Raw genomic sequence first — 21,986 nt, 5'->3', positions numbered from 1 at the left:
ACCCCTAACTGCAATACAGGCCTCTATTCTACGACGCATCGATTGGCGAACTCGTTCAAATATTCCGGGTGTGTGTTTAATTGTTTCACAGGATGCGATAATGCGATTTCGTAATTCTTCCACAGTATTTACGGGGGGTGTATAAACCAAATGTTTAAGGTGACTCCAAAGAAAAAAGGCCAAGGAATTAAGGTCTGGAGATCTGAGAGGCCAAGGCTCAGTTCCTCCTCGGCCTATCCAACGATTCGGATACGCTATGTTCAAATATTCACGTGCAACTAAACTGAAATAAGGTGGGGCTCCATCGTGCATGAAGTACATTTGCAATCTTAACTGCAATGGAACATTCTCCAAAAGTATGGGCAATTCGTGTGCCTCAATGGCAAAAAGAATGGGCCTATGTGACTTTAATATCAACTACACTGATGAAACCTTGCCACGTACTTCTCTTTTAAGTATTTTAAATTCTTACGACTTGAAAATACAAGTTCTTTCTCCCACACGAATAACTTCTTCATCAAATTATACAAATTTTGATGACGTTTTATGCACAGTACTCCCATCTGGTATTTCCGACCGTGAAGCTATTCTTGCTAAAATGCCATATAATAATGTATTATCTTCATCTCATTATATGGGAAGAATTTTCAGCAGGAGAAATTTCAATGCTTTTTCTGCTGCTACAGCTTCGGTAAATTGGAATGCACTTGAAACGGCTTCTGACCCACTTACTTTATTTTTTCAAGTTCTGTGTGATTAGACCAATCAGTGCTTTCCTAAAATGAGGCTTAAAACTAAGAAACGAAAACCATGGGTTACAAGAGGCCTTAGAATTTCAGCTAAAAACCTCCGTTTTTTGACTAAATTGTGCAAATATACCACAAATGAAAATATCCTTGTATATCATCAGAAATACCGTAGTCTGTACAGAAAGACAATTAAAGCAGCAAAATCTAATTATTATAGGGATCGCTTAAATATGTCATCAAATAACCAAAGAGAGTGTTGGTCGATTATTAATGATTTTAGACATTGCCATAGAAAAGTATCTGAAACGACTATTATTGTGATATACCTAATATCTTGCTCAAGGGCATTCGTAGTAACATTGATCCCTTACACTATCTTCAACAAGTGTCGGTTGAGCATTCATTTTTCTTTCATATTGTCGATCTTACCGAAGTAAAAAATGAAATCAAACGCCTAAAAAACCATAAATCATCTGTTGCTGATGGGATATCTTCGAGGTTGTTACTCTTTTTGCCTGATTCACCCTTAAATGCTTTAGTTTCTGCCATAAACAATTCTTTACATATTGGCATTTTTCGTTCATGTTTAGAAGAGGCAGTGGTTATCCCTCTTCATAAGGGTGGAGATTTCGATCAGCCTTGTAATTTCCGTCCCATTTCTATTTTGTCTACCCTCTCTAAGATAGTTGAAAAACTTGCAAAAAGCAGAATTTTGTCCTTTTTACATCATAATGGCATTTTGTCTGCAAATCAGTTTGGATTTCAAGCTGGTAAAGGGACTCATGATGTTGTTTTTAGCTTTTTGGAGAGTGTCTATGTGTCCTTGGATTCTGGAGAGTCATCGGCGGCAGTGTTTTGTGATCTATCCAAAGCATTTGACTGTGTGGATCATGGAATACTGTTATCTAAGCTCGATAAATATGGTTTTAGGGGCGTAGCGTTGCGATGGCTTGAGTCCTATCTATCAAATCGTACTCAGAAGGTTACAGTGTTTGGGCGTTTGTCTGCTTCTGGATCCCTAAAATGCGGCGTTCCCCAGGGTTCAGTGTTGGGACCACTGTTATTTTTACTCTATGTAAATGACTTGAGTTCATTGAAACTGCAGGGCAAGGTGGTTCAGTTTTCTGATGATACCACCATACTATGGAGCCATAAAAATTCTGATTATATTAAGACTTGTATCCTTGAAGACCTTCAGATTTTATCAGGGTGGTGTACTTCCAACAGGCTCGTGTTTAATGTAAGAAAGACGTCTATTTAAGTGCGATGTTTAGGGTCTGATGTTTGACGAAAATTCCCTCTTGCAGAATAAAGAGTGCTGCAAGTTCCTAGGAATTACCATTGATCGTCGCCTTCGGTTTGAAGATCATATTTTACATTTAGCTGGGAAATTATCTTCTAGATGTTTTGCAGTAATAATGGCAAAACAAGAGCTGGGAGGGGTGGTTGCACGTTCAGTGTACTTTTCACTTATTGAACCTCATATTCGGTATGGCTTGCCTTTTTGGGGTTTAACCAATAAGGGGCTACTTAACATTGTCTTTGTTATTCAAAAAAAGCAGTTAGATACCTGTGTTCTGCTAAGTTAAGAGATTTTTGCAAACCCCTCTTCATTTCTAAAAAAATCCCTTTTTTCACTCTTTATCTTAGAAACAGCTGCTCTTATTCACAAAATTCCCAAACTACCCTCTGACACTGACCATTTGACTCGTCGTGTACATGATGTTCCCCTACCTATTCCTATGTCTTCCCGTACCAAAAACTCATTAATTTACATAAGTAAAAAAATTTACAATCATGTTCCTCTATGTGTTAGACATATATCGGATGTTAAGAAATTTAAAAGAGAATTAAAGACGCTTTTATTGGCTAAGGCATATTATAACCTGGATGACTTTTTTAATGATAGGTTTTAACCTTGGACATGTTGGAAAGTTTTTTTTTTCCTTTTTTCTTCTCTAGTTTTGTCAACAAGTTTACCTTTATTTAGTAATTGATTGTTTTATTTAGTTATCTTTAATTCAAGTATGTTCAAAAAGTTTTGTCTTTTTGTGTTTAATTTTGTTCATTGTTTTGTCAATTTTTGAAATTGTATTTTTGGCTTGTAGAATGCTTGTACACAAGATTATTCTTACGTAATATAGCACATTTTCTTTCTTTCTTTCTTATTCTTTCTTTCTATCAAAGAGTCTGCAACAATTCCAACCCATACGTTAAAAGAAAATTGATGTTGATGACGACCTTCTAAAATTGCATATGGATTCTCATCCGCCAATAGGTGATTATTGTAAAAGTTCATAATGGCTTCTCTAAAAAAATTTGCTTCATCCGTGAATAATATTTGTCTTAAAGACTGGGGGTTTTTGCCATTTTTTGGTGGCATCCAACGGCAAAAATTTAGTCTTAACGGAAAATCAGTCGGTAACAGTGCTTGTACACTCGCTGGACATGATAAGGGTATAGAAAGGTATTCTTTAAAATTCCGTAGAAGGACTTACATTTAAGTTTAAAGCAATCTATCTAGTGCTTGTTGCAGGATTTTCTTTCCTTTCATGAAGGACATTTTCTTCTACTCATGGAGTTGCTGCTGTGCGCGGTCTTATGTTAACAGTAGTTTGTTGTTGAAAATTTCCAGTGCCACAAAGGCGTTGATGGAGATGGGCAAATATCGTATAATGCGGTATAACACGATTAGGATATTTCTCCTCATAAAGACGCCTGACTGCTAATGAATTGCCGTTGGCCAAACGGCATTTGTCTAAACCATTGCAAAAAATTAATAATTTAAAAATTATTAAACCCGTTCTGTATAATAGGTAAATAGGTACTAATGTATGTACGTTACAGGCCTTTTCAAACATATTTTTTTTAGTATTTCTTTATTGTATATACAATAGTGGCCATAATTATAGCAACAAGTACATTTTTCCTTCAAATTATATGATGTGGTAGATTAGAAAAAAAAACTGGTATATATTATGATGTATTTTTTACAAAGCTTTTTATTTATGTTTATTTTTTTGTTACTTTATAAAAGAAATTAAAAATGGGAATTTTTTTTAGGAAACGGGTTGGACAAAATTATAGCAACACATTTTAAAAAAATCAATTTATTTATTCTCCAAAGTCAAAATAAGATTACAATACAATAATATTCTTCAGTATTTAGTATAGTATCCTTTAGCCCTTATAACAGCAACGCATCTTTTTGGCATGGATAAAATAAGTTTGTCTATAACATCATGATCGATTGACAACCAAGTATCCTGAAGAGCTTCGAAAAGTTCTCCAGCATTTTTGAAATTTCTGGTTCTACACCTGTTATCCACAATTTCCCAAAGATTTTCTATTGGATTTAAATCCGGAGATTGGGAGGGCCACTTCATAACATTAATTTTTTCATCATGGAGAAACTCTTTTATTAGCCTTGAAGAATGTTTTGGATCATTGTCATGTTGAAATTGATATAACAGCGGCATATTTTCTTCAGAATAGGGTAACATAACATTCTTTAATATATCCTTGTACATAAATCGATCCATAATCCCTTCTATTCTGTGAAGAGGTCCCATACCATACCCCGAAAAACAGACCCACACTAAAACTGAACCACCACCATGCTTAACTGTAGGAGAAGTGTACCGAGGATTAAATCTTTTGCCTACAGGACGTCGAACGTATGCAGCACCATCACTTTTAAATAAATTGAATTTTGATTCATCGCTAAAAATAACTCTGCGCCACTGATCAATAGTCCAGCCCTGGTGTTCTCGAGCAAATTCAAGTCGGGCCTTCACGTTCTTCTTGGAAAGAAGAGGCTTTTTTGCTGGTCTGCGTCCAAACAACTTATTTTCAAATAGACGCCGCCTTTTGGATCGTTCACTAAGATCGGAACACCCACTGCCATCCAAAAGCCCTTTAATTTTTGAAGAGGCAAAAATGGGTTTTGCCTGGAAATCCGAACAATCATTTTGTCACTTTTTTTTGAAGTTTTCCGGGGACGTCCCGAATTTTTTTTGGGTACTACCAGCCCTGTGTTATTGTATCTTTTCACTATACGTGATACAACTGATCTGTGAAGAGCAAAATTTTTTGCAATGGATGACTGTTTGATGCCTGACTTATACTGATTAATTATAAGTTGCCTCACTTCAACAGACACGGTTTTACCACGACTCATACTGTTATTTAAATAAGTTAATAACTACCAAGAAATCACAATATAAATTGTTTCAATATTGCACTTCAACAGATTGAAAGAGCACTAAATTTCAAATGTTGCTATAATTATGACCAGGTGAAATATTTGCAATTACAAATATTTATTGTCAGCAAAAAAACAGGTAGGCTTTTTTTTATTTGAATGAGAAATTTTGTTTAAATATTAAGAGGCCATCTAAACCAGTGGCGTACTTTTACGATTAAAACATACATATAATAGTTATTATTAAATATTAGTAAAATTCAGATTTGTTGCTATAATTTTGGCCACTACTGTATATATTGTATATATATTTAGTATTGCCTTTAGGAATTTGTTATACACAGCATTCCTTTTAAATTTATTATTTAAATTTTTTAAAGGAATTTCAAACAACTTGAAAAAAACAATTATTGTGACTTAAAATGTAATGCATTCATTGTATTAGGTCTAAATATCTCGAAAACGGTGGCTTGTAGCGACTTCGACCAAGATATCTTTTTTCTATCAAAATAATAGATAAATTTACTTTTTTATTAAAATAAATAATTTGAGGAACCATAAAAAAGATATGACAGTTTTAAAGTATAAAAAACCGTGTGTGTAGGGGCCCCTCTACAAGTGCGAACCCTCGTAACAATAAATTTAAATTTAGCATATCAAAAAACCCCCAGATGCCAATTTTCGTTGAAATATCTGTATAACTACCAAAATTATTAAGAAAAAACAAAAATAAAACTTTAACACCCTGTATCTTAGAAATTAAGCATTTGCGAACATTGGTTTATAGGGACTTTTTTTATTATTTTTAAGCAAGGAAATTCCCTCCTAAATTTTTTCGCAATATTAATGAAACACCCTGTGTATTATAGATAAATATAAAAACATACCTCTTTATATAGTTATGTTTCCTATCACGTTAATAACGTTTTAAAAAACTTTTATTTTGACAAGCCGCGATACAGTGTACTCTAAGCAAGAACGAAGATTACCTTAACTTAATATTACAAGTGATTATATAGACTAAATAATGCAAATAAAGCCTGAAATACAATATAACTGAGTAAGCATATACATAAGCAAAATATTATATATAGGGTGGCATAATTGTGTACCTAACTCCTCCCGCCTAAGTCGAAAACATCAGGGATGGTGTGTTGTTTTTCGAGGTACCAGGGCTAGCATCTTTTTCTTCAGCTTCTTTTTTGTCTTGAAGTTCTAGTTCCTCTTCAGTAGACCTTTTCCTTTTGATAAGTGTGTAGATAGCGAAGAATATACAGCATATGGCTAGTATGGTCCCAAGAGTTATACTAAAGCTCCAGGCTGCAGGGTGAATTCTTTCTTCTTCCTCTGGAAGTGGTTTCAAGATATTGGAATATTCTGCTAACGATCTGATGGGTCATTCTCATTTAAAGTCGTCAAACCAATAGTGAAAATCGTTCATTACAAAATATTTAATATTATGCAAAAAAACAAACAAATCATTTTTTAATCATGTTTTATAACACAATTTGGCAAAAGCAGTGCAAATTTTTTTTTATTTTACCCATTTTTGAGTGATTCTGCTTACTGAACTTTGTCAGGTTCGTCACTATTTCTTAAAAGTCAGAAAATTAGCCTTAGACCCAGGTTAAGAATTCTTTTTAAAACATTAATTATTGCAAGAAGCCGATGGGTAATTTATTTTTTTTTTTAGTTTCTATTTTTCTATAAAAAGCAATACCATATTTTATGTGTTTTTCTAAATAGTGACGAACCTGACACTGATGTAACAAACCTGACAATGATGCTAAAAATTGATAGAAAACAAACACATTTAAATAATAATTGTTTTTTTTATATTAAATGGCTCCAATTACAAAAACGTTTAACCAAAAATGTAAATTCTAAATTTAACCAAACATAACAAAATAAACTCTAAATTTTAAGTAACTCATAACAAATAATAAAATACTTAGGTTAAATTAGTTGATGCCTTCCCCATTTTCAAGCCAAAACGGCGTTTTAAACTGTAAAATTCGTTTAGTTGCATTAGTAGGTGCTTCAATAGAACCCACTATATCTTCAAATTTATACCAGATCTTGTCTTCCTTGATTGGCCAAATGTATTTATTGACTCCTACAGAATGCAGAACTTTAACTTCACAGGATTCATCGTTATTTGTATCAGTAACAACGCCCGGATATATCACATTGTTATATTTAACAAGCAGCCATTGATCAATTTTTACATTTTCAAAGGTCACAGGTAAAAATTGTTGTTGTTGAAGCTGTTGTTGAGGAGTGGTATCTTCTGGGTTATCGTCTGAATCTACAGTTTCACAGTCTTGATAATACATCCGTTGCAATGAATGACAATCACATGTTGTAGGCAATTTCTTGCAAAAACACGATAATTCGCGTCCATATAAATCGGACTCAGAATCTTTCAAAATAATTTGACCTACTTTCATAATGCCTTTAGTCATTTTGTAACGATTATTTATTTCTTTTTTGGAATCAAAGTTAATGACATCTACTAAATCGATCCAATAAAGTTTCACATTTACTTTTCCTTGAAGAATCCTAAATAACGCTTCTGCATCTGGAATGTCATTCCCTTTACAGACAAGTCCATCAGCTACTCTTTTGACTGCAGCCCCAACACCATCCGGAGCACCCTTACCATGCGAAGCCTCTGAAAAGTTCCATGAAGCATTTGAAAATCCATAATCTCTAAAATATGTATTCAAATAAAAAAAAATTGTCCTTGTTGCGGTATTGTGATGTTGGGCCATCACTAAAGAAGTTAACAGTTTGCACACCATTTTGTTTTAGTTCTTCTAAAACAGGACGTAAGTGGGCCCAAATAGCAGGAGGGTCATGCCGAGTACAGGAAGAAATGGTACATATACTTTCAGGAGGTTTATTGTCATAGTAAACTACAACGGTATGGAGACTGGCCTGGTTGTGTGAGGAACCGAAATGCATTGCCTGTATTTCTGAACTCATTTTGCATGAGTAATTTTCAGAAAAATCTATATGTACAGTAGCCTCTTCATAAGTTAGTTCAGAAATACATTTTTGCCTTTGACTGGCTTGATGATTTTTTTAAAGACATGCCAACAGAACATTGTTTTTAGTTCTGCATTAAAATTTGTGCATAGGTTCTTTAGCATTCCAGATTCACGGATAAGCTTTGTTTTATTAACAAAAAATTTTTTGCCTGATTTGCTCCTTTCCTCTTTTTCAAGTTTCCAAAAGTTCCAATTAACTAATTTATTTGGATCTTTAATATCCGCGAGGATTATAGCGGCCTGATCTTGGCATTTTGGGCAGATATTTTTCATGCAATCTTTTGATTTTACATCACACGTAACCAGCTTACATACGTTTTCGATGTTGCGTTCTGTGCATATTTTTTCTTTTACTAAAGTATCCAGTTTATGCTGTATATTGGAATATTTTTTGCACAAGCAAGAATCTCTATCGGAAAGTTTTGGTTTCACAACCCAACAAGGTCTATGCCTGCAAAATGTCGCAAAACTAATTTTACTACAAGGAAACTCTTTGCAAAACTTTTCATAAAGATTTTTAAGGGTTTCCTTTAGCAATCTTTTCTGATATTTGATCTTGCCTCGTGTTACTGTTTGTTTTTTTCCCGGTGTTAACGTAGTTATGTCATCTCTATTAAAAAAGTCTCGTATTTTTTTATGAAGTGGATGTAAAGTAAGTCGACATCTTCCTTTCCCTTTTGACATTGTAGTTGAAGAATGACATTGGAGTACCTTTTTAGTTTTTGTTAAAAATTTATATTTTTTGACAATGGTTCCACTAGTGGCTCTAGAAATAATTTGCTTTTCTTTTTCGTTGTTTGTTTTTGAGTAATTGTCTTTTATTTGTGCAACTAGTGCATTATGAAAAACTAGTGTTTTTTTTACAGTTTCAGGAACATTATATCCTTTGGTATCTTGGATGGCTTTACTGTAAGGACTAGCGGTTTCACTTTTCTGACTCCCTGCCACAACATTTTTTTTCTGGTATCGCTGGCAACGTTTCTTATACTTCCGTAAAGACTGCTTTGTTTTTTCCAAGTCCTTTTCCAAACGCTTGATTTTCCTGTATGCAGCAGTTCTGTCCTTGCGAAGTCTCTTTCTTCCGGAAGACCTGTTAGCCTCTAAGTAAGATTGATTTCTTGGAGGTTCATTTACTGTTCCAACATCTTCCATAGGAATATCATCGGGCAGGGGTATCGGACTTCCCGGTGGAGTATTTTGCTGAAGAAATTGGTCCTGTTCACGTTCATGTTTTTTTATCTGCCGACTTTTCTGTTGATACAATCTCCATTTTTTTCTTTGGTAACGCTGCTCCCTATCGGAAAGTTCTTCTATAGACTTTTTGGACTTCTTTGCCCTCTTTCGGCTTTTTTCCAAATATTCTTGTCTTTTTTCGGGGTTTTCTTTCAGTTTTTCTCTATAACGCCTTGCACGTTCAGCCGGTGTTAACGGCATTGCTGAAAATAATGTCTACTTTACTACTTTTAACGTCAGGTTCGTCACGAACTTGTCAGCTGCGTTACGAAAGAATAGTAACGCAGCTGACCGTGACGAACCTGACATTTTATTAAAAATAAGACTATTTGACTATGACCGGCGACCGGTATTTTATTGTAAACATAACCTAACTTTTAGTTTGCTTTGGTTAACAAAATACAATAATTAGTTTTAAGAAAATATAAAGAAATTTAAAGTTATTTGCGTGACGTAACTGACAAGCAATAAACATACTCACCTTAAAGTCACAAGAAAACACTTTTTTAAACACAGTATTTAACTAAAAAAACACTTTCTTTACACTGCGTAGCGACACTATGGTTTCATTTAGCAAGCAGGTGGTTAACTGGAAATAGTAAATTGGTCCATATAAGAATTTTACGCTTTCTTAATAGTAGTGACGAACCTGACATATTTTTTAGAGACAATACTTTGAAAGAATTTAATAAATACGAAAAGCAAAGACGTGTTTCCTATAGGCGAAAAGTTAAAAATTAAATCAATATTTTTTAGTTATCTAAGTAAAGCCTAAGTAAAAAAAAATTCCTTAACGAAAAATCATGATAGTATGAAAGCAACTAAGAAAGAGACCGTGACGAACCTTGACATTTTGTGACTTTAAAATGAAATAAAATTACATTGATAAAATCAAGATATATTATTTCCTAAACATGTGATTAATCCGTGTTTAGTTTTTATTTTAAAACATCTAATCGACACTAACAAACAAAACCTGAAGAAAAAAGTCTTGAAGACATCAAATATCAAAGTTAAATGAGAATGACCCTGATGTGGTTGAAGTCGATTGAATCTAATTGCATTAAGCTGCATTTCCAAGTCATTAAATGTTACATCCGGTAGATGAAAAGGGTTGGATCTCAGGATATCCTCTTGATTCCAGAATTGTGATCCTAGTAAGCTTATACCGCATTTATATGGTATTTCTATTAAACTAGGTGTATCAATGAAGAATATTTGCTTGTTTTGGTACGTTTGTTGTGCTTTTATTTTGATGCTAGCAGAAATAGCTAGAACATATTGCTGATTTATAGGATGAATAATAGGGGTAGTTACGTTAACTTTAAGCAGCTTGCAGCTTAGGTTCTCTGCTTTTCTTATAAGGGACGTAGTACAGTCATCCACTTGGGGTCCTATGGTATTTTGACAGACATCTAAAGTAGCATTTTCATTTGCAATGTATTGATCGATTTCTTCAGTGATGTCTCCAGGGCTTCCAAGTATAGAGTCATTTTCTATCATGTTAATCTCTTTTCTGGATAGAGCATCAGCATTTTTATTCTGGGTTTCTTTTTTATATTGGACTTCATAGTCGAATTCTTCCAATTTTAATCTCCATCGTACCAATCTAGAGTTTGGCTCTTTTAGGTTGAAGAGGTATTGCAGGGGTTTATGGTCTGTAACGATTATGAATTTTCCAAATAGGCCAAATAGGTAAGGTCTGAAATGTTTTGTAGCCCATACTATGGCTAAAAGTTCCTTTTCTATCGTCGAATAATTACATTCGGCTTGGTTTAAGGTTCTAGTAGATGCGTATGCAATTGGAAGATCTTGTCCTATTTTTCCTTGACTTAATATGGCTCCTATTGCTATATTTGAGGCATCTGTGGTTAAAATGAAGGGTTTTCTAAAATCTGGGTATTGTAGTATAGGATCGTTACATAGCAAATTTTTACATGTTTCAAAAGCTTGTATGTATTCAGGGGTGTGTTTTATTACTGCTCCTTTCTTTAGGCATTTCGCGAATGGTTTTGTTAGTTTCGCAAATCCGTTTATAAAGCGTCTGTAGTAACCTAAGAGTCCTAGGAATGATTTTATTTCCTTTGGTGTTCTCGGGATCGGGAATTTCTGGATCGCCTCTATTTTTCTAGGGTTCGGCTTAACTCCGTCTTTAGTTATCACATGTCCCAGGAATTCAACTTCTGTTCTTAGGAATTCAAATTTATCAAGTTGAATTTTCAATTTCGCCGTTCGTAATCTTTGGAAAACATGGTGCAAGTTTTTTATGTGCTCTTCTAGGCTTGCTGAAAAGACAATAATGTCATCCATGTAGACTAAAGAGGTTTTTCCTTGAATATCTTTCAGTATATTGTCCATGATTCTCGGAAAGGTGGCTAGTGCGTTTTTTAATCCGAATGGCATTCTTACGTATTCATAATGGCCATTTTCCACTGTGAATGCTGTTTTCTCAATAGAGTTTGGTGCCATTTCTATTTGGTGGAATCCTGATGATAAATCAATTGTGGAAAAGTATGTACACCTTCCTAGTTTGTCTAATATATCATTGATGTTTGGCAGAGGGTATCTGTCATCAATTGTTTTAGAATTGACTCCTCTGTAGTCATTGACAATTCGCCATTTTTGCTTTCCACTTGCGTCAGGTTTTTTACTTACTATCCATATTGGACTACTCCATGGACTTTGGCTGGGTCTTATAATTCCATCTTTCAGCATTTTGTTGATTTGCTTTTGAACTTCTTCCTTGTGTATGAAAGGGTATCTGTATGATTTTGAGTGCATTGGGATTTCATCATGTGTTTTGATTTCGTGTTTGATTTTGTTTATAAATGATAGTTTTTCAGTTTCTTTATGAAAAATGTCTGAGAATTCTCTGATTAATTTAAATACTTTTGACTTTTCCTCTTTATTAAGATGATCATGTCTTATAAATTGGGTAATATCAAGATTTTTGTTAGATGTAGTGTAATTATTATGGGATATTTCTGGGTTTGAATTAATTAAATTGTCTAGGTGAAAAAATTCGAAATGATCTTTATGGTAATCTGGTAAAATTTTACAGTCAATTGGACTCATTAATTCAACAGTAATATTTTCATCTGTGTTATTCTGAATATCAACACGTGCAAAACCATTTTCTGCTGTGCAGAGCGTTTCTGGTATATATAAAGAGTCATTTATTGTTCCTTCAGATATAATTATAATTATGTCAATAATATCATGTATTGTCACGGGTACCTTTGTGCTTAGAATTTCGTGGGCGTTGACCGTGATTTTAAATGTTGAGTCAGGCTCGCGATATCTGAATGACAAGGTTGTAATACCGTCTGACTTTATCAGCCTTTTTATCGATTGAATCGTTTGTTTGCAATTTTGTAAAAGCTTGAATATTGGCTTTGTAGAGAACTTCCTTTTCTCCAACTCCGGTTTTTAATATCGTTGAAAATTGATAGATTTTGTCAGGAAAATATTTTTCAGCGATGAAGGGTTGTAATATTGATGGATAACAGCCAGTACCTATTAATAGTTTAATTGGTGGGTTTTGAATTTCGATATAAGGGAGGCTATTAGTGACTTGTATATTTACTTCATATGTTATGTTAGGGTGTTCGAAGGGTTGGTAATAGGAAAATTTTCATTTTCTACTTGTTGGTCTGGAATAGGGAATGTATTCACATCATAAGAATATTCTGGTTCATATTCAAAATCGTTGTAATCATTTGATGTACAGGGGTTATTTCTATTTGTTTGGTAAGAATTTATCTCATAAGGATTTTCAGTATTATTTCCATAACTATATGTATCTATTGTCCACCTTCATCTAATTCTCAACAATTCATGAATAACCTAGAAAATTTGTTAGCACTAAATAATTTAGATTTTCATAATTTGATTATTGTGGGTGATTTCAATATATATTTCTTACAAAACACGCAATATTACGATATTATGCTTGGTTCGGTAACGAGCATAATTTGACTATAGAGCGTTTATCTAAACAGTTTATATTCCTCAAAAGCTCTTCAAAAAAAAAAAAGAACGCTAAAGGAAAACCTTGCAGAAAAATGATTAATACTGGGGATCTTACACAGGTTCATACGCGTCTCATCCTGGAGCGAATACATTTTTTTAAGGCAAAACACGGGGGTGCTCGGATAGGTATTGTTTCAAAATCTATATAATTATTGTTTAATACTTTTAGCGCTAGTTTTAGAGGTTCTTGATTTGCAAAACAAAAACGCTCGCACCCGTCGATTTTTGATTTTAGAAAAACGATTTTTTGTTTAAATTTTTAACCGCACAACTTCAACCCCTTAGCGGGGGCGAAATTCACTCTTATTTTTTAAATGGGTAGAGGTGTATTGTGATACATCTTTTGAAAGGGCAATTTTGCAAGAGGCAATTTTCAATAGCGCTTCTTTTTTTAAATTTGATCTACGCATCGCCAAACAATGGAACTCTAAATATTTTACTGGAGAGTTTTAAGTGTGTAAGTAAAAAAATATTTTTAAACTATCAAAAATCAGTCAAGAGACGTCACTGGTAAAGATTGTTTATGTCGTTGGGATCAACAATGCGATCAAGCGGCGTTGCGATGTTATGGCCGTTTTCTCTAATATAGGGACGTTATGTGCATTCATTTAACTTTGAATATTGACTTCTTTATACAGTATCTTTTCATATTTTATTAAAGTGGAACAGTAGTATTATTTTGTGCTTGTCAAAATAAGTGACTAATTTTTATGATATTATGAAGTGTTTTTTTTGTCATTAATAAACACATAAGCATTTGGCATCATTCCATCAGAGATGTTGCAAGTAAACAAACTGCCCATAGTTCCACGACAATGCTAATTCTAGCCTTTCAACATTTTTATTATAGCACCTATTTTTATTTATAGTATAACAGGGCATCGCTGCACAAAGGTTAGGAAGAACAAAGAGACCGAAAGAAAATTAAGGTTCGGTTTGACCTAGAGGTCAAATAATACAACTTAATATTCCAGTAATAGAGGCTCTAAGACCATGAACTGGTACTTAGAATCTCTTTTTGATAAAACCTAGCATTTTTGACTGAGTTCGCTTGGCTACAAGAACTAAAACACCTCTAGTAATTTTAAAATTTTCTTTAGAATCCAAGACTTCAACTTTAGCTGTAGCCAAGAGAACTGTAGTTTGGAAATGTGAGTTGGCTAATGATGTACAATAATTTTGAACTGAGTTTGGAAACACGAAAGGTTATTTTGAGAGTTTTGTAGCAATGCACAGTTTCATAATATATTAGATTGTGTAGAGGTTTTGTGTCAGCATCTTATTAATAATTAATGCTTTCACATCCTTTTCAATTGTTCCCTGCGTGACAGTTTTAGAATAAAGCCTCCTCTGGTGGTACCTTCTAAAAAAGGGAATTTCACGCCCTTTGAAATGACGTCAATAACTCCCTTCTAGGGTGAAATAAAAAGACAAAAATCCCTAAATTAAATAATTTTTATTAACAAAATAAGGGGCGTAAGCTAGCTAGCTTAAAGCAGTGGTTTTTACTTATACATAGCCGTACCTTAAAACGTAATGGACGCACACAACAAAAAGAGATAATAAATTAGTTAAACGCTCTAACTAAGTAAGATTTCGTATATGATAAAGCGAGACGGGCGTCATATTGGTCGAATCATCGATTAACATTTGACGCAGTGGGGTTTGCCGGTGCCCTGGTCGATCTTGTAGGACTGGTCCTTCATGATCGGCTTCTCGCATTTCTGGAAAAAAAAGTGAAAAAAAAAATTGATTAAATTCGAATCGATAAGATTAAAACTGTTGCTTTTAAAGAAAAAACAAAAAAGGAAAAAGCGGTATATATCCTTTCATGTTTTACCGCCTCGGAGGCACTAGCGTAACGTCACACCCTAGCAATGCTCCGCGTTGCCATAGGAGCAATTTTCTGCTAAATCTGGCATCAGTGTAGGTGACGTCAATAACGTAAAATCAATCAAGAAGGCCGCGACTCATTGTGACGTAATTAAAGAAAGGTTTGTAGGCAGCACAATAAACCGCGTAACTTATGACGCGTTTCTTTAAATCTGAAGTGGCGTGAAATGCTTTTAAAGAATATATTTCTATTACATGGAACCCAAATAAATTAACTAAATTCAAAGTGCAACACCGCCGGTACGATGTGCTTTCTGCGTGCCTTATAGGGTATTTTATGTGCCGTGAATTGGCGTTAATAATTAATTTCTTACAGGCGCACGATCGACTTGCAGGCAGCACATCGAATCTAATTATTTTTTTTTGATATTTGCAATACCGCCAGCTCAGTATGCTGTTTGTAAGCCCTAAAGTATGGCGTCACAGTCTTTTATCGCGCCTTTTCTGACATTTATTTTTTTTTACAAGCTGATGGTGGTTTCTCCTATATCTGACATTAATGTACGTGACGTCATTCTCCTGTAAGTCAGAAATCAATCCTCTATGTATACTGGTGACGTAATGTAAGGGAGACTTGGAGAAAGCACAATAAACTGCGACGTTGCCTGAATGTTTGTACTAAGATCCGTGCATGCTAATTCTGTTTGTTAAAAAGCATATCGAACTGCGACTTTGCCTAATCACAAATTGAACAGACAATAATGACGGTCTGTAGGCAGCATATTGAACCACGACATTGTCATATTAATGACAATTTACTAATTTTAATTTTTTTTAAATAAACTTTTTACAAGCAATCGAGTAGCTTGTGGACAGCATATTGAATCGTGGAGTTGCCAAACAATCTCCAGAATTTACCAAATTCACTTTAAAATAAATTGTATCTTTACAACCAATCAGGCAACAGGGACTTATAGACAGCATATTCAACCGCGATTTTGCCTTAATTTTAGCATGCCCTCTAAATGATTATCAGACGACTTGCAAAGGAATTTGAAAAATAATATTTTTACAAGCACAATCGAGCAAGAGGTCTTATAGAGAGCATGGTGAACTGTGGCGCCAAATAAGGTGCTACAAGCACCACTTATATAATTGTTCAAAATAAAAATAAACTTTTATCAAGCAACCGAAGAAGAGAGGCTTTGTAGACAGCATATTGAACCACGGCGTTGTCAAATGATTAGCAGACAATTTGCAGACAAATTCCAGCCTTGAGGAAAGTGTCAAAAAGTGGCTTGTAAGCAGCATATTGGACCGCGAACAATTTGTCAAATTTTATTTTCAAAAAAATTAGCATTACAGGTAATCGAGCCAGAAGGTCTTATAGAGAGCACATTGCACAGCGGCGTTGCCTAATAAAAAATATAATTTTTTACAAGCAATCGAGTTATTATGGCTTGTAGGCAGCATATAGAACCGCGGATTTGACAAATAATTAGCAAGCAAATTTCTGTGTTGTGACGGTTTAAAGGAATTAAATCTATAAAACCCTGTGAGCAATTTGTAAACATTTTCTAGACAGCATATTGAATCCCGGCTCGTCAAATAATTGGCAGGTAAATTCCGGTGTTTCCAGAAGGATCAAATTCCCTTAAGGAAATGAAACCGTATAATAGAACCTTGTAATTTTTTTTTTTATAGACAGCATTTTGTGCTGCAGCGTTGCTACCTAAATAAATGCCAATGAAACCTTAAAAAATTATTTAATATAATTAGGCGAATAACATAAAAGACAAATAGGTTTGTTGACGTACCGCAATAATACCCCAATTAGCCAGGTTTATGATGGCAACGTCGGTTCAGTATGCTCTTTTGTGAGACTTGTGGACAGCATATTAAACCAAAATAATTTAAAGTAGCAACACTGCCGGTTCATTTATGGCGCGTATTTTAAATTCCACCACATACAAGTTTTAAGTTTAGATGGCGTGAAAAGTTTTTAAGAATTATTTTTACAAGCAAACGAGCGACTTGTAGGCAGCACATTGAACCCAAATAATTTGACCAAATTTAATTTACCAACACCGCCGGTTCGGTATGCTCTCCGCAAACATTAGGGTATGACGTCACCAATGGCGCATGTATGGCGCGATTTTTGAATTTTACCACATATATGTTTTAAATTTAAATGACGTGTATTGTTTTTAAGAATTTATTTTTTAAGCAAAGAAATGTGGACAGCACATCGAACCAAAGTAATTTGATCAAATTTAATGTGGTCCAACACCGCCGGTTCGGTAAGAGAGTATCCGAAGCCATACTTATTTTTAATTTAAGTGGTTCGAGATGCTCCTAATAATTTTCTAAAAAACAAACATAAATAAAAAATAATGTTATTGGAACAAACGAACGCTTAAGAGTTTGCAGACAGCACATCGAACCCAAATTGATTGATCGGCATTCGCTGAAATGCTCCTAATTAATAATTTCTGGGAGGCATACAAAGGACTTGCAGACAGCACATCAAACCCAATTTTGTTTTCATATGTGCAATACTGCCGGCTAAGTATGCTTTGTGCAAGCCACAAGGTATGACGTCACGCAGTCGACATCATCATCGTTAATGGCGCGCGTTTTAAATTTTACACTCACATTTCAAGTGACTTAAAAAAAGACATAAATAAACATTAATTCTCTATTGAGGCCAACCAACGCTTGAGAACTTGCAAAGAGCACGTCAAACCCCAATACGTTGAACCGCATCTCGTATTGTTCTCTCTGGGTATGACGTTACAGGGTGGATTATGGCGCGTTTTTTGAGTTTACTCGGTCGATTTTTCTTCCATAAGCAACAGTTTTAATGTGTTTTATTAATTTAATAATAATAAAAGTAAATACCTACCAGGTGTTAATAGAGCAGTACATAGAGCTGGAGCTTAGCGGGAAGGATGGTTATGCAAGCATTATGTAATGCACATTCAGCTGTATATTTCTATATAGGATTTATACATAAAAGGTATAAACTTAAAGCTAAATAAAACCAATAACAGTTTATTTATTGATAATTATATATTTTTTATATAATTATATTTTAAAGCAAATATAGAATATTTGTGCATAGACAAGTATAAAATTGTCGATAAATGGAAAGTACACCATATACATTAAAGTTATGCGCTAAACGTCATTAAAAACTATATATTTTTTCTATTCTATGCTTATATAGACTTCACAAAAGCACTAAGCAATTTTGAAAATGTTCTTACCTTAAGTTTTTTTTTGAAAATCCGTAAAAGAACGTCAGTTTTCATGTTTTCCGAAAATCTATATTTTTCTAGTTTTTTAAGGCGAAATAAATTTACGAAAACCCGTCAAGAAAAAAATAATGTTTACACATGAAAATTCATGTAAGTTTTCCCTCATAAAAGCATTTTTTTCTTGGCACACCTCGCTGTGCCAAAGTAAATATTCCAGTATATACTCTTGGCAAGCGTGAAAATTCATGTTGTTGTATCCGAGTTTTTCGAAAAATGTACCAGATATCAGGTTGCCGTATTAAAAATATCCAGAGATTTATTATTAGATTTAGTGGTTTTAACTGTCTGGAAAAAAAAGAAGAATATTCTCGCAAAAAATGTTATTTTTCCAGGCAGCTGAATGTATTTTTTTATGACCACTATTTTCGAAATTTGCATTGAAAGTGAGAAAATTATTTTGACCTCTTTAATATTCACATAAAATTCGATATTTTTGAGTATTAAGTGTTTAATAGGGCAATAATTGCTTTACTGGAATAATTTGACTTTTGATTAATTTTTTTGCAAAACTTGGTTTTTCCTAGATGATATAATTTTTTTCAAAAAACACCAAAACATTTAAAAATTAATTCTAGTGTGGCATTGTTCACCCAGACAGTAATTTATTAATACTATAACCCACACCCCAGCCCTAAATCATCCCCTTACACACCAAAAAACTAAAACATAAAATAAAAAATATTTATTTTAATTAAATTAATACCAGTTTATATGAATAATAACAATATAATTGCGTGCCAAATACAACATTTCGTGATGCGGTCCAATAAACTTCTAATTTAACATACAAATATGCGCTCCTATATATATGATAGAAAAGGAACACTGTTAATAACAATAATATGAAAAAGCGAGATAAAAAAAAAAACATTAACATTTGACGCATTGGGGCTTCCCCTGGTCCACCTGGAACGTCTGATCGGACGTGATCGGTTTGTCGCATTTCTGCAAAAAAAAAAACCAAAAAAAAAAAAACGATGATTTTGGTCTCAAAAAATGATGCCAAAAAATAGTGTGGTGTCTCACGGAGGTCCTGGGGGCTCCCTCTTTTCTTTATTTTAAGTGTTAGTAAGGGATAAAAATGCATCCCTTAAGTAACGTTGAAAAAAAAAACAAAATAGTGAGGGGTTAATTTACAACATTTACCATTCAAAGCTTCGCCCATCGAAAGCACAGGGGGAGGGCTAAAACAATACTGCCGTGCTACGACAGGTCATATGAGTTTTGAGATTTTTTCATAAATTACTAACTTAGGACTTCTTTGTATTAGAATTCGTATGTGGTCTAAATAGCACAAATAAGCTAAAGAATTTGCCTTAACTACCACACTTGAATTGAATACGAAGTAAAAAAATCGTGTATCTATTACGCTAAGACAATTTGTTCTATCTAATAGTTTTTACTGCTTTTTCTCATTTTCAGTACACATAGTCCAAATGTCTATATATATGATTTATTCTAAGTCAGTCGTATACAGGGTGTTTGGCGGAGGGTTAGCCAAACTTGGTGGGCATATAGATAGGCTCAGATAGAAGATATTTTCTTAATAAACTTGTGTTCTAAAAGTCTCGGGTTTTTTTATATCATTGATTTTGTGTTATTTTCAGGATTTTCAGAAAATTAAGGCTTTTGACATCTTTAAATTTTTTCAGCATATTTTTCACGTTTTTTTTACATTTGTATTTAGTCTGTAATTGATCCTGAATCTAAAAAAATCAATATCAAGTACAAATAATACTGAAATAATTCGTTTTGAGCTCAAAAAGTTAATACAAGTAGCAAAAAAAGTTATGAAAGGTAACTTTAACTTGACGCAAAAAAAAAACTAAAATCTATCAAGATGTTCAGGTAGTTTTAAAAACATCTCCAGTTAATACTCAATTTCAATGATATACGATGTGTAACACAAAGCCGACTAACTTGCCACAATTCATAACTTTAAAGGAAAATAAAGTAAAAAAAATATTTTCTAAATTTTATGTATTTATTTCAAAATTACAAATTTTGTTGAAACTGCGCTCCCCTGGCTCTTATACATATCCTAAATCGCCGTCGCATTTCTACTGTCGTAAGGCGAAGTCGCACCTCTTCTTTGACGGTTAGAAAAGCGGCATTGATTCTTTGAATTAAGTGGTCTAGATTGTCAATTTCCACCTCGTACACGGGTTCTTTCGCACGTCCCCATACGTAAAAATCGAGAGGGGTTACTCAGGGGACCGTGGAGGCCATGCTACCTCCCTCCCTGCTCTTCCGATCCACGAATTGGGAAAAGTATTGTCCAGAAATTCTCTAACGACGACCCGATAGTGTGCAGGACACCCGTCATTCTGGAAGACGATTGGCCCGTCTTCATTAAATATGGGTATATCAGCCAATAATTGTGGAAGATCATTTTGTAAAAAATGTAAGTAATTGTCCCCGTTGAGGTTTCTCGGCAAGTAGTGTGGATCGATGAGGTGTCTCCCAATCACAACTGCCTAAACATTAACACTGAATCTTGTTTGGAAAGACTTGGCTCTGGTCAAATGCGGATTTACGTTTTTGTTTTCCCAATAATGTAAATTATGTTGGTTAAATATCCCCGCACGTGTAAATGTTGATTGAACTGTCCATAAGATGCTTTTTAAAAAGTGTCCGTTTTCAACGTCTGCGTGAAGCAAAAAGCGGCAAAATTGTACCCGTCGCTCATAGTCGGCTTGTAGAAGACCTAGAATAGAGTATCACGATGCCAGTAAAAATTGCGGAATTAAGTTGTTGATGTAGTATGAAATAACCTTGCACTGGGGTGTAATGGAAAGGATGCCTTCCTTCTGCCTTGACAACTGACCATGCTTTCCATGTAGAAATGTTCGGATCTGTAACTACTTTCCTTGTACTAGTGATGGGATCCTCATCGAATGCGCGAATTACGTTTTCATGTACAGCAACATCATACTGCCTCCGATTGATCCTCGGTTCTTGAAAATTTAGATTGCCTGTTTCCCTTAATCGACGAAAAGTGTTAGCAAAAGTGTTGTGGTGGGGCACACGCCTATTGGGGTATTGCTCCTCATAAATTCTTTGTGCTTCTCGCGTATTACCATTGGCTCTTCCATAAGCAAGGACAATATCGGCGTATTCTTCGGTAGTGTATGCAGTAGTATGTAGCACATATTGTTGTTATCACAACAACAATCCCATAGCATGTTCCACGATCTCCTCGACACCTCATAGGCCAAATGGCGTAACCCACAAAATAGCCGAAATTAAGTTAAGTACATATCTCGACTCTTCTCCGAAAAATACATTAGCTGGCCAAATGATATAACCCACAAGAAAAACTAAATTATCAAAAAAACTGAAAAACATAAAATCTCAAAATTTGGAGTAACCGTTTTAAAGAGTGGCCAGTTGATGTATCCCCCAAGTGTAACCCTATTTCTTAAAGGATTGATTAACATGAACAAGGCCAAATGCAGTAAGCCATATTATTCAAAAATAAGGTAAAAAAAAATGCGCAAAATTGTCAGGAGCCATATAACGTAACCCACAAGTACAACATAGTAAGAACTCAAGGAGTGAT

At 34.2% G+C, this 21,986-nt stretch overlaps 2 protein-coding genes across 12 annotated transcripts in view; one reads left to right on the top strand and one right to left on the bottom strand.

The window, feature by feature from the left end:
• Nucleotides 1-21,986, top strand: part of LOC126746865 (uncharacterized) — a 203,162-nt gene that overhangs the window by 72,653 nt on the left and 108,523 nt on the right. The window lies entirely within an intron of this gene.
• The window catches only part of LOC126746879 (transforming growth factor beta-1-induced transcript 1 protein-like), a 104,576-nt gene continuing 97,298 nt past the window's right edge, over nucleotides 14,709-21,986 (bottom strand). For 9 of the 10 annotated variants that reach the window (XM_050455284.1, XM_050455277.1, XM_050455281.1 and 6 more), the window contains one exon: nucleotides 14,709-14,995. In XM_050455284.1, coding sequence (XP_050311241.1) covers nucleotides 14,915-14,995 — 81 coding nt within the window. In that variant the 3' untranslated portion in view covers nucleotides 14,709-14,914. Of the gene's footprint in view, nucleotides 14,996-19,091; nucleotides 19,370-21,986 lie in introns of those variants that run through there. The other variant, XM_050455276.1, reaches the window with a different exon arrangement.

This window comes from Anthonomus grandis, chromosome 18, assembly GCF_022605725.1.
Source record: "Anthonomus grandis grandis chromosome 18, icAntGran1.3, whole genome shotgun sequence".
Taxonomy (NCBI): domain Eukaryota; kingdom Metazoa; phylum Arthropoda; class Insecta; order Coleoptera; family Curculionidae; genus Anthonomus; species Anthonomus grandis.
This window is presented reverse-complemented; position numbering and strand designations above follow the sequence as displayed.